This window comes from Nesoenas mayeri, assembly GCF_963082525.1.
Source record: "Nesoenas mayeri genome assembly, chromosome: 3".
NCBI lineage: Eukaryota > Metazoa > Chordata > Aves > Columbiformes > Columbidae > Nesoenas > Nesoenas mayeri.
This window is the reverse complement of record NC_137544.1, coordinates 102,565,613-102,579,215: the sequence shown is the minus strand read 5'-3', so window position 1 is coordinate 102,579,215 and position 13,603 is coordinate 102,565,613. Positions and strand designations below refer to the sequence as shown.

The window sequence follows — 13,603 nt, the reverse complement described above, 5'->3', positions numbered from 1 at the left end:
ACAGCCCCTCCTTCCCAAGTGGAGGAAAGGCAAAAAGACCTGTGTCCAGAGTCAGTAAAGCCAAGGAAGACAAGGAAAAAAACAGGGATTTTCATGGCCAGACAGATGCCCAGGCTGATGTCCCTCTGGCTCCTGGTAAAACTGTCACCATCACTGTTAGCACTAGTGACAGAGCTGCAAAGGAAAGCTGAAGGAAGAAATAGGCCACAAAGAGATGATGGCTTTGAAGGGTGGTAGCAATTCTTTGAGCAAACAACTGCAAGAAGAGACTTGGAAACTGCTGCTCAACTCCTGTTTATCCCATGGAACAGGACATAGTTCACTTGGCTATTCATCACTGCACCAGAAGAGGAAAAAAAACGCAGGCAGAAGGCCCACCGCACAAGCACGTTTTTATTGAAATCAGGAAGTTGTACAGGTACAGACTTGTACAAAAAAAAAATCTAAGTAAGTAAATTTCCTACCTTGACTCCAATAGTTTAAAAGTGTGCATCTGGTTTTAAATGTGTGACATTTCAGCAAAAGCTGGAAATGCTCATGAGAGACAATAACATGTTGTCTGCCTTGCCATAAGTTCTGCATTACAGGAGAAGGGAGCGCAGACAGACAGACTGACTGACTGACTAGGTTCTTGGTTAGGAGTCCAGCAAGCGATTGGTGTCAGAGTTGTAGCTTCTCTGACTGGCCCTCAGGGAAGCTGATACCTACCAGACAGTGAAGAATCCCACTACTTGTGCTCACATATAGCTCTGTTGATTACATATTTGACTCCCAGAACCCAGATGGGCTGGGTGAGTGTACATGTATGTTTAAAACAGATTGGCACTCAAGTCTCAGATTTCTTTAAAATATATCCTATGTTTAGCTTGCAAGCCAAAAAGAGGCAGAAAGCATAATACTTCACCCTATGTACACACACGCTCCCCTTGCGTTAACCAGTGTCAGTAAAATCCAGGAGGGTTCTTCGACTGCCACCACTTGACTTACAAAAATGGGGGGGAAGGTGCTGAATGTGTCTGTGTAGGGAACACTTTAGTATTTTGTTCTAAAATTCACAGTATGAAAACTACTTGAATTCCACCTTAGCACAAAGAGGACAGGTTTTTAAAAAACAATTTTTGGAGAGTTACAAACAGGTTTTGATATTAAATTCTGAGCTTTTCCTCCTTCCCCTATTTCATATAAACCCAGCTGATACGCAGCCACCATCACAAAGTGAAAAATGCATTCAAGGTAGTTGGCTGGAGCCTTGAACAGTACAGAAGCAGTCAAGAAGACAGTTTCCTGCAAGCTGCAGACTGTACCGGCAGTCGGTGTGGGATAAACACAGCAAGAAAGAACAGCTTTGTCCTTGTGAAATGCACACTTGGCTTCCAGGGCACAGGCTGCTGCATCTCAAGAGGATGGAGAGCTGGGGTGCAACGCATGGGAGGCTACAACGCTCTCTGCAAGGCTCAGATGAACTGCGCCCTCAGAACAAGAGGTGTGAGTTCATTCTTACTAATCCTCTGGCTTCTTGCCCCTACTGCTCCAATATTTGCTATATGCCTCTTGGAACATGTGTTTGCAGGGAATTTTGGCCTTCAGTTTGGTGCAGATAAGGAAGGAACCCCCCATCTTCCGATGAAGAGAGTAGGTCTCCTCTGGTGGAGGGACAAGCCGATGCTTCAGCATGACTGGGATTAAACCATGGATCTTTTCAGTGGTGCTTTGGTTGCCGAAATCAAAAGGTTCCTCAGATGCAAAAGCCTCTCCCAGGATGAGGACAGCATTTAAGTGGGCATCTTCCATTTCCTGCCCAAAAGGAAAGAGGCATAAATAACATCACTGGCCATTTTAACCACCAGGGAGGAAAAGGAGAAATACTAACGCTAACAACAGCAGCTCAGGAGAAACACCCAACCATACCCACAAAGGTAACCTCCAGCCTCCAGCAGACTGATGGACATTTGGTCAGTACAGTTTCAAGAAATTCAACCTTCCAAAAGACCATCCACCCAGTCACAACATTTCAGCAGTTATGACCGCCTGCTGGGTCTTGCTGGGGGAGAAGGAGGGACAGTGGTTTTGGGGGTAGCTGTATCATCAGTACTGCTCCTGCTCCCAAAAGGGAGAGAACAGAACAAAAGCCAAACCTTTTTTTGCCCTCATCCTTTATCAACAGGGCTTTCAGACCAACTTTGGCTTTTACCACATCAAGAAATCCGGGCAAGTCCACAGACCCACAACAAACTTATCAGTAGCCACTGCAAAAGCAGACCCTCTGCTCCATACCTTGACTTCATAGCCAGTGAGGAATTTCATTTCAATGGACTTCTTCAGTACTCTCTCTCTGTCCATGTCAGCAGCTGCCTTGATTACCTGAACGGGAAGAACACTTTCAGGAGAGCGAGGGGATGACTGGAAAAGGTGCTGAGCACAAGACTGCTACGTGGGCTACAGGGTGCACGTGCTGCCTGCTCGCTTCATTCCCTCTGCCCTCAGCTTCAGTGCCCTCTGCACATCAGCCAGTTTAAGAGCTACTGGCAAAAACATACAGCTGCTGGTTCTCCAAAGCTCTTCCCAGTATGGCTACATATAGCCCAGACAATGTAAGAGACATAAAAGAAGTTACACTAATCAATCAGCCCTTCACCCAGCAAAACAGTGGAGCCAACTGTGAGAAGCTTGAGGTGATGTCTCCTGGCCCCTGCACCTTGATTTATCAAGTGCAGAACATGGTGACCACAAAGGCAGTGTATATGACTTCACATAAGTTTATAAGCCCGTAAAGCAAACTAGAAATCACAGGAAGAGATGGTGGACAGGACAAGCAATTCCTGTGTGCCCTCACTGAGAAAAAACAAACAAACAAAACCAACACTGAATTCCAAGCGCTCCGATATGCTCTGCTGCCTGAGTCTCCCAGTAAGCAACAGGACAGCTCTCCACATTTGTCATGCAATTTAAACATCTGTACGAAAGCTGTGGTAACGATGAAACAGGAACAGAGACCTCTCTTGCCTCCTGCCCTGCTTCTCTCCACACACAGAGCGGGTTCAAGCACAAAGTGATACAGCTATGAGATAAGCCGAATTTTGCAAATATTTTAAGACCCCCCAGTGCAGCAGTCTAGGGCACAATGCAAATCCTCACCTCGATGTAGACATCTGTGAACTTCTCATCAAACCCTCGTGTTGCTCCAAAGTCCAGCAGGGCCACCTGGAAATGAACAAACCCATTTGTACGTCAGCATCAAACACTCAAGCAGAGCCTGACTCTAAGATGACTCCTGATGTCTCCATTCCTCTCAGCTGGCTGGAGAGCCTTTGCACTGCAGCTCCGCTCCCCCCAACTCCTTTATTTCCTAACAGCAGCACAAACATTTGCACGAGTTCATGCCAGAGGTGCTGTGGCCTGTGCTCACATTGTCACATCTGCTCAGCTGGTAACCCTGCTCAGGCTTTCCACCTGGGGACAGAGCAGTTCCAAACCTCTTCCCAACACTTTCCAGCATAGACCTCAGGGATGAACAAGCAATTGCATCTGACCTGCAGGGCACAAGCAAGCAGCCAAACCAACAAACAGGACATCTGCAATTGCTTCCCCAGGCACCCTTATCTACAGCACAACTCAACACGAGCATTCAGCAAGAGAGTCCTTGGCTCAGGTGTGCCCTGGTGGAGCACTGCCAGCTGCAGCTTCCCACTGACCAGCTGCAAACAGACCCTGAGGCAACAGCAGTACCTGTGCCTGGATCTAAGGCCAAACACAGGCAGCCAGCCAGACTTACAGAAGCCCTGCCTTCTACCAAGACCAAGTGAAGACAAGTGGCAAAGGGACAGGCTTCACTGTCTTATCTCCCCAAGGCTCAAGGACAAATCTGAGAGAATGTCATTAAGGGCTCATTAAATTCTGGGAGCTGGGGGATAATCAAAAGCTGGTGAAAAACAGCTCTTGTACAGGCAGAATAGCAGCTCTTGGGCTTACCTTATGCAACTGTGGGTCATAGAAGAAGTTTGACCAGTTTGGGTCAGTCTGCATGTACCTGAACTCAAACAGCTCCCGCAGACACAGGACCAGGATGTTGTGACAGATCTTGAAAAGCAAGGAGAGAAAGCAGCAAGTCAGGAGGGCAGCAAGCCCTACTCATATACACCATTTACAGCAGGCATTAGCAAACAGAGAACACATCACCACACTAGCAGGAACTATCTGCTCCATCCTGCAAAACTCCTGCAGAGATGAGAGCGCTTCTCAGCAACTCCCAGCCCACACCATCCTTAGCAGACAGCACAGATGCCATGCAAGTTGGACATCAGCCTGAGCTGTAGTTCCTATCAGCCCCTGGATGTGCCTCCAGAGAGGAGGCTGCCCTGTATGTGGCAGCTGAGAACAGCAGGTTCCAGGGGCCACCCCACCGCATGTGTTATCTGTGTCCCGGTCCTGCCTTTCACCTTCCCAGCTTTGACTACCCACTTGGTTGTTGCTTTGAAAGCAAAGAAACATCCTCACAGTGCCAGTAGGGATCCAAAAGCAGAGGTGGGGGAGGCCAGTAGAGAATTACAGCCTACTCTGGTGGAAAGTCCTGCAGGACCCTGGCCAGAATGAAGCCAAGGCAGCTCAAGAGAAATGAGATGCAGTTCCATGGCATTTTAAGTTGAAAGACTAAAGCAGCTAAAGAGGAGAGTCTCTTCCTGTAAAGCTGCCCAACAACCTACAGAACTAAGTCCAAACTATTATTGAAAGGGGGCTTTACTAGACACAAACACCCACTGTGTACTCCTCAGCCAAGTCTTCTGCTGGACTCAGCACTGACCCAGCTTGAGAGAGGAGCAGCAGAGCAACACCTGGAGACTGCCAGGCATGGGGAAGGAAGAGTAGCAGTCCCAGAAGAACCCCCTGCTGAATTACATACTACAGCAGAGCTTTTTTGTGAGGATATTTAAGCTGGAGCCTGTTCAGCAGAAGGAACGCCAGCCTCATTCTGCCTCTCTTCAATTTCTGCAAAGCTGAGTGAAACATATCTAAGAGGGAGGGAAGAGAGCACCAAATGCAAGCCAGACCCCCAGACCCTACTAGAGGACACTGCTGTTTGGAGCAGACGGCTATGGGTGAGCCAGACCAGTCACTAATAGGAAAGACAGGCCGCTCCTGCAGCAACACCCCACCTCACAGCCTTTTGAAAGCAGCTCTGGTGATACAGCAGCTCATCAGAGGGGACACATCCTACAAACTGACAGCTCGGGGGTCACAGGCAGCCAGCTCTGCCATAGCTTTGTGTCCAGTGTGACATCAAGATCTGTTTATCTAGAGGAACGTAACTCTGCCCTCTTCTCCAGTGACCAGCTGACAGCTCACACCAAGACAAAAACAACAACAACAAAAAATCCAAATACCAGGACAGTTATTTCTGCTGCTAGAACAGCTGCTTGTCCCACCACAGCACTCCAATCCCTTGCTATATTCAGCATCAACACCCACCCATCACCACATCCCCCCTCCTTTTAACCAAGAGGTACTTTTCCAGCAGCCCTGTGCAGCACAGGTCAGTCCCACAGGAGACAAAGTCCACATCCTTGCACAAGGGCAGATGCTTCTGCACTCCTGCCCAAAGGAGCAGTTGCAAAACAAGACCCCTTTTGCCTAGCTGACAATCCCTCCCAATCTCAAGGTCATCTGAGAGAGAAACAGGGCATCTAGGAAATATGCAGCAAGGCTACCTGCCCGTCAGCCGCCCTTGCCATTCACCCCTCCAACCCCTCCCTGCTGAACGCTGGCACCTGCACGTCCTAGACCAGCCTGAGGAGACTCCAACCTCACTGCCAAATTCCCTAGACAGAAATCTTCCGACAAGCTCCAGACAGTCTCCGGCTCCAGCCCTGCTTTGCACTGCTTGAGTATGCCATTCCACAAAGCGCTCCCTGGCCCAGCAGTCCCCAGGCAGGCCGAGCAGGATGCTCTGGTGAGGAGAGAAGACCAAGCACCCCACAGTACCTCATTTCGAATCTCCTGGCTCAGCCCTACACCTTGATCCAAGGGGAAGCCAGACACCAGCTCTGTGGTCAGGACGTGTTTGCTGCACAGCTCATCCACTACTCTCGGGATGTAAAAGAAAGGGTGGTCTTTCAGCAGCTCCCTGGGGGATACAGAAAGGAGAGGAAAAGGTTAGCGACACTGAAAGCAGCCAGGCCTCTCCCCAACAAAGTGTTAACTCTAGGGGACAGCTCAGGGCACAAACACCAATCCTTTCCCTGTGCTACATCCCAGGGCATGGCTTTCATCTCCCCACTGTCCCTGAAGTTAAGCAACCTCTCCTGTGTTTCATACACACACACAGACAGGAAGGGTTGAAGGCAATGGCATGAACATACTGGAATTTCCTTGCGCAGGCAGCTTCTCTCTCATAGTCACACTCCAGGGCCAGCTCTCTGCTCAGGACTTCAATCAAATGCTCAGGGAACAAACCTGAAAAACAGCAAAGAGAGTAGGCTTAGCAAAAAAGGAGCCCCTAAGGCTAAGCTTTCCAGAGTTGCAGCTGAGGAGCAACCTGCTGCCCAGCCAGTTCTGAGCTGAGGGGTAAGTACAAGAGGCCCCAGAGAGCCAAGGCATATTTCCAACTAGATACAGGTTCTGCAGGCAATCCTGGGTCAAGGCTACACAGATGCTCCTAAAGCAAGGCACATCCACACTGTTCTTGCACAGCAGAGCTCCATCCTCCCCTGGCTCCCACTCCACAGCCCAAGCTGTCCGTTCCTGAGCAGAAACACACACCAAGGAATGGAAGCACCCAAACAGTAGCCTGGGCAAAAGCAGCTAAAAAGGCTCCAAGCCATGCCTGCCTGCAACTACAAACAGGCACTACTAGGCAAAAACAGTCAGTGTGACTAAGGCAGGCAACTGCAGCAGCACATAGCCAGGGCATGAGTTGCCAAATCCTGTCTTCTCAGTTTGCAGCTGGAAAACCAAACCACTTCTTGGGCCAGACAAAGCTGGGACTGCAGAAGCCTCTGGAGGGCCCTACCCAACCACCACAGAGAACAGTCACAGGTTTTGTCAGCAGCCAGCCTGATTTTAAAGTGGTATTTATTTGTACAGTCCCACTAAGATGTACAGCTGCTGCAGGCAGATATTTGGAAAAAGGAGTAGCAAGCCTTGCATTCTCTGTGGGGAAAGGGGACTTATCTGTGTGCTGGGACACTGAGCAAGCTCCATGCCTAGAAGTTCTCCACCTCTCCACAACTTTGTGAAGAGCAGAGAATGGCAGGCAGAGGGCCGCAGGAAACATGGAGAAGAATGGGTTCTGCCAAATGCACTAGAAAATAAGAGCGACAAAGCAAAACTACCTGAGGTGAACAGCGCCCATGCTGCATGCCTAGGGAGCCATCAACAGTAAGTATACCCAGACACTATACTGTGCCAAGAGTCCCTGCAGATCGCAGAGAGACGAGTGCACATTATCATGGCCAGCAAAAACACAGCTGCATTTCCCACCCCAGCGGGTCAGGCACATGCCCAGCAAAGGCACTGGCAGCTGTGCAGCAGGAGAGGGGAGCATGGCAGGGCTCCCCAAATTGGCCTTGCACCTACTGCCTACACATCCACTACTTCTCCCGCTTTCTGCAGATCTGCTCCTGGGCAGACTCAGCAATTCTTAGGTCCTTTTCACTGTTTCCCTGAAGCTGTTTCCTCCCTTTCCAGTCTATAGAGAACAGTTTGCAGTGCGCTGCTTGGAAGAGGTGGGCAGAACCCAACGTGTGCCAGCAGGAACACAGAGCCTGCCAAGGGTTTGTGTCTTTTTACCTTCAGGGAGAATATTGCTCATGTTCAGGACGGTCATCAGGTTGTTAACATCACTGTTGATGCTCTGGGCAACTCCAGGGTACTGTAGGACAGAATGGGAGAGGTCTGTGGTGAGACCAGATGACCACGTTATACAGGGTAAGATAAAAACATCTTCCAGCTCAACATCCACTGACCCTCACAACACAGCCACCTACAGCCTGGCAATGAACCAGGGCACACCTGAGCCACACCCCGCCTCTAAAAGCCCATTTAAAGCCCAGCATCTAAAATGGGGGACAGAGAGACAGGCTAAGATGCATCTCCTTGCAAGCAAAATGGCCTGTCAGGTCCCCTGACAGTGACTCTTCCAACACATGAAAGGTTCTCAAACACAAAAGTCTCACTACAGATATGGCAGCCGGTCATGCACCTACCGCAGCTGAAAGGACATGCCACCAACAGCCACAGAGCATTTCATCCACAGCAGGAGGGCAAGTGGTGAGGCCTCAGCCCAGTCCCGACAAAGGCACCTCCTGTTCTTTCTCACCTTGTCAGGCAAAAAGGGAACCAGCCTACCCTGCCGTGGAGCAGAACATTTTCTGGTGCCACAAAGCTAACTTTCCATTGCTTTTACCTTGGCCTAACTTCAGAGAGTAGTTTGGAGACAAATGGTTTGAGAAGAAGACACCAGTGCCCATCCATACTGTTTCTGAAATCTCCCCATTTTACCAAATACACCAACCAGACAACCAGCTTTGCCTGGGACCCTGCTCAGTCAGCGAGGGATCTCACTCCTTTGGATTATAAACCATGTATATGGGGGTTTCAGCTCCAGACCTCAACTCTGTTAAAAATACCTTCTTGAAGCTACTGACAGCTTTAGTGTGAGTTGGTGAATATGCTCCTGCATCATCAGACTGCCACTGCTCAACAGTCAGTGCCTGCTTGTCACTTAAAACTTCTTTGACCTTTGGGCTGTGGCCAGAAAGGGACATGTGGCATGTGCAGGTCCCAGAGAGGGGACTGACCTATGGAGCAGGTAGGACCCTCACACACAACTCCAGAAGTACAAGCAGCCCCTCACCACCATTATCCGCACATTTCACTGATACACCTGTGAGATGTCTCTTGCTCATCTGGAGTCAGAAACTGCCTCAAGCTGCAAAACCTTTTCTGTCCCTTCCTTCCGCCTGCACTAGCTAAGATATTGCTGCATCCAAGTTGTCACTTGCATTAATATGTTTCTTATATGTCCAGCAGTAAACGTATTTATGCAGCTTCCCTGCCCTTCTGTGGGGCACAGACAAGAGACAAGGATGGTCTGTAAAGCCCACCTGGATTTTCATGGCAACTTCTTTCCCGTTTTTCAAGCGTGCCAGGTGGACCTGACCGATTGAAGCAGCAGCAAAGGGGCGTTCTTCAAAGGACTCCAGTTTATCCCTCCAATTGGGGCCAAGATCATTGTTCAGAGTTTTCTACAAATAAAAAGCAAGCATCAGGATATGTGAAACAAAGATTTTTTGCTAGTGGAAATTGCACTCCTGAGGTGACTCACATAGCCTATGGCAGTTCTGAGGACCTAGACCCTGCTTTCTAGACTGTCCTCCCTTCCCCATCATTGCAGACCATTGTGAGGAGTGGTCCAGCCAGCAGTGTTCCCCCAGCACCCAACAGATGCTGATGAGATGTGTGTGAAGCTCTGTTGCTCCTGCCTGAAGGACAGAGATCTTGAGCACAAATACTGTTGCCTTAGCAATACAAAAGTCGCCTTTTTGGTGCTACTTGTTATCTTCCAGAAAATGAGCAAAGAGCTAGATATTTCTCCTCCTTCATCATGCTGCCAAGCTGAACAGAAGCAATTCAAGCATGCAAGAGTGACTCTCTTTAAGGCAATATTGACAATTAATCATCACAGCTTGCTTTAACAGCTTTTTTGCTACATTGCCAGAGTGCCATATTTAAGTTCTGGCTCTGCTCAGTGTCTTGCAGAAGATAAGTAGTGCTGGCAGTTCCTCTTGCATCACCCTTCACATCTTAATTTACAGAGGGAGAGAGAGAGAAAGAGAGAACATGTGCACTGGATAAAGCAAACTTAAGTTTGCTTCATTGTCGCTCCTCTTGGTGGTGGGTTAGATTTAACCAAAAATGTAAGGACAAAGTTGCTGATATTCTAGACACTGGCTTAGCATCCACGAGATAGACAAGAGAGGAAACAGAAGCAGAGGCTACATTAAACCAGACCCTATGATCATATTTGTATGCAACATCCTGTTCCATCAGCATAGTCTTGGGACATAAAAAAACCCCACATTTTTCCCTCTCTAGAGCCAAGCTTTCATGTTTTGGAGAGAAAAGGCAGTATATGATCAAGAGAAATAATTAGTTGTTATCCAAAATTTAAAAATGTGCAACGTTATTGAAAGAATGCTCTTAAAAATCCCCATCCACCTCCCTTACTGAGGTATGTCACAGGTGACATTTATTACGTTATTGACCCTACTTCCCTAATACACAGGAAGAATATTTCCTCACCATCATCTGCTTTATTGGCATGAAGTCAGCACTCTGACGTACACGCTCAAAAATCCTCTGGAGATGGGGGTTGATGAAGGCATCATCTGCCAAGGGAAAAGCACACAACAGTCAGTGCAGGCCTTGCATCCTCCAGCACATGAACAAACATGTACCTGCATCCAGACCAGCCAGGCTGTCCTGCCCCCAGGCACACCCCAGTGAAATTTTGGAAATAATTCTTGTTTAGAATCTCTCCATACCGAGAAGTAGCACCTGAGGTGCCCCTCCTGAGGCATCACACCTCTAAAAATGAGCCAAACGGAAGTCTTGCCCACAAGTAGTAAAATAAAGGGAAAAAGCTCCTCCTCCCTTTTCACTCTTGCAAAACAACTGCATATTACCCAAACATCTCCTACGCTACCCTCCTGCTGCAGGAGAAAGTGTCTGTGCAGCCCCTCCCAGTTACAAAGGGAATGACAATGTATGAATACACTAGAAAGCATGCTGAGAAGCCTTTTTACAGTTCAGAATCAAGCATCAGTTGTCACAGTGCTCCCTGGCTTTGTCCAGCAGCACTGCCAAGGGCAGCGGGCAGCTCTGCACAGCGTGGAGGCCTTTGGTGAGACGGCGGGTTGCACAAACCCGAGTGCAGTGTTCTGCACAAGCCTCTGTCACCCACCAGCCCATCTCCTGGCTGACAGCGGTACACCATTCAGGTTTGGAGAGCCCACTGGGCCATGGATGCACAGGTCGCAGAAGGAACCCTCTGGAGAGTCAGCCCAGCACTCCCAGGTTCACGGCGTGGTTTAATCCAGTTCATTTTAAGGGGCAGCAGCTTCTCTAGAAAGCTGTGCAATGGTAAACCACCACTTACACAAGTCTTGAACTCTGAGAAATCAGGATTCAGCAACTGCTACCATAACTCACTCTCCAAATGCAAAGCAACTGCAAGTGAGTAGAAGGAAACAAAGCTGAGCCAAAAGTAACTTACTTTAAGAGTCAGAAGGATATAGCAAGCAAATATTTACACTCATAAAAAGGAAGGGCAGGGGCATCTTGAAAGATTAGTCCTCTCCTTTGAGCTTCTACAACAGCTCAGAGAAAAGCCACCAGTTCTGGAAAACTTTTCATTTCATAAATCTAATTCCTCTCTAAGCCTTTATCCACTGCTCTCCCAACACTGGGAAAAAGTCCAGGCTACCAGCCTTCACAGTGAGAACTCAACCTGCACATGTGCTTGTGACATTCAAGTAAAAATCCATCATTCCTCCGCATTTACAAAAGCATGTACAACCAAGTCTATCCCAGGAAACAAGAAACAAACAGCTACCTTAAGAGCACTGTCCTGGCAAGAGAGGTGGAAAGGAATGGAGAGAAAATGATAGATAATGTGCAGACATGACATTAACACTCAGTATTGTTTAGAAATTCCCACTGAAGCCGTGAGCAGCATTTAAAAGTACCAACAAAACCCCACTTGTGGAATCAATAGGAGGTTTTCAGAGGAGCTCCTGTTTCATCACTGCACGTCAGAGATGAACAGGCCTTGCAGGAACAGCAAGTGAAACTCCCGTTGTGATGTTATAACCCTGCGAGACTGCCAGATATTGCATTTGCATGCACATTTCAAACACTGAAAGAAACTTCTGCACTGTCATCAGTTGGGATAGGGGAAGCTTTTGTTAGGACAGGAGAGGCATCTGTTACCTCTCTTGTGAGGAAATGCTGAGAGAGTTGGTTGTTCAGCCTGTAGAAGAGACCTTATTGTGGCCTTTCACTACTCAAAAGGGGCCTATAAGAAAGATGAGGACAGACTTTTTAGGAGGCCTGTTACGACAGGACAAGGGGTGATGGTTTTAAAATGAAAGAAAATTCAAGCTAGATACAAGGAAGACATTTTTTACAAAGACAGTGGTAAAACAGTTGCCCAGAGAGGTGGTAGATGCCCCATCCCTGGAGGCATTCAAGGCCAGGCTGGACGGGGCTCTGAGCAACCTGATCTGGATGAAGATGTGCCTACTCATTGCTGAACTTTGAAGGTCTCTTCCAGCCCACACTATTCTATGGTCAATGGTGTATCACTGCCAAGCCTCTGAATATTATAAAAACTATTCTCAGGGGTATGTAAAAATATTAGCCACCATACTGTAAGATGATCAGCTGCACTTCCTAGGATGACTGTGCAGAAAGAATGGACCTTGCTAAAAGTGACTCTTGCTCTCCAGAAGCCTTTTGTGCCAAGGTATCAGGGTCTGTCACAGCCATTTAGGATCAACTTCTGTTCTTTTGCTTATTACTGACATCCAAAAAACCCCCAAGGTATTTCAGCCTTTAGTCAGCAGGCATTCTTAACTGGTTCTTAACTGGGGCTGCCTGACCACCACTGCTTGTTCATTAGCACAATGCCCAATAGCCAAGAGACCTGCATGTCCAGGTTGACTGTACAGAAACTCAGCAGCCACGTTAAAAAAAAAAATCAGTCATGCTACAGAGGAAACACTGACAAAACAAGGCTGACAACATGCTGATGAACAAGGTTATACGTGTTTGTGGTAAACTGATGAGGCCTTACTGGAACAAAACACAAAGCAAGAGTCTAAGCAGGGCGCTCCCCACTGGCAAATGCAGCTGCTTTTCCAACATCGGCCAGAGCACACGCAGGGGAGCACAGGATGATTTTGGGCCCCTGGCACCTTTTCTGTGTACAGCCCTCAGGGATGTGTCCCCCTAACAAATCCACTGACTCCCAGAAGCAGACATCAGGGTTTGTAAGGACACTGCTTTGTGGTTTAGCTCACAGGTGCTCATCTGCACCTGGACAAGGCAACACAGAGCCCCTGTGCTCAATTAGCGCACATCCTCGTTAACAGAAGAAGCCAATTCAAACTCACCAGGTCACAGGGAAGCCCCCAAAGTGGCCGTAACTCTGTGAAACCCTCCTGTCCAAACAGCCAGCCCAAGAACCTGATACTCTGCACTGCTGGAAGTGTCCAACTTATCTGACCACCACTGTCCCTCAGCAAGGTTACCAGGGCCCTGTGTTCTTGCCAAGCATTGCAGCACTCCACACACTCGTCACAAGAGTCAAATGAGGGCTGGGCAGCACTTCTGAGTTGCTAAAGGCCTAAATAATCTTGACACCCAAGTGAAGTCAATCGGCAAGTGTTTGACACTCCTGCCAGAGCTTGGTAACATTAGGAGACAGCAGGCAAGTGACAAAAATCCAGAGCATTTCTGGTCCTCAGAGCTGGCCTTTCACAGCTATTGCCTCTTCACTCACATCCAAGCCCAGGGCAGATGTGACCAGGCTCTGGGCACCCATCAG

At 48.4% G+C, this 13,603-nt stretch overlaps 1 protein-coding gene across 1 annotated transcript in view; it reads right to left on the bottom strand.

The window, feature by feature from the left end:
* Positions 1-372: 372 nt before the first annotated feature.
* Positions 373-13,603, bottom strand: part of COQ8A (coenzyme Q8A) — a 47,149-nt gene continuing 33,918 nt past the window's right edge. Inside the window, exons 7-15 of the mRNA XM_080342164.1 lie at positions 10,297-10,382; positions 9,099-9,239; positions 7,783-7,864; positions 6,354-6,447; positions 5,977-6,118; positions 3,970-4,077; positions 3,136-3,201; positions 2,275-2,361; positions 373-1,794 (exon numbers count right to left, since the gene is read on the bottom strand). Coding sequence (XP_080198290.1) covers positions 1,501-1,794; positions 2,275-2,361; positions 3,136-3,201; positions 3,970-4,077; positions 5,977-6,118; positions 6,354-6,447; positions 7,783-7,864; positions 9,099-9,239; positions 10,297-10,382 — 1,100 coding nt within the window. The 3' untranslated portion in view covers positions 373-1,500. The remainder of the gene's footprint in view (positions 1,795-2,274; positions 2,362-3,135; positions 3,202-3,969; positions 4,078-5,976; positions 6,119-6,353; positions 6,448-7,782; positions 7,865-9,098; positions 9,240-10,296; positions 10,383-13,603) is intronic.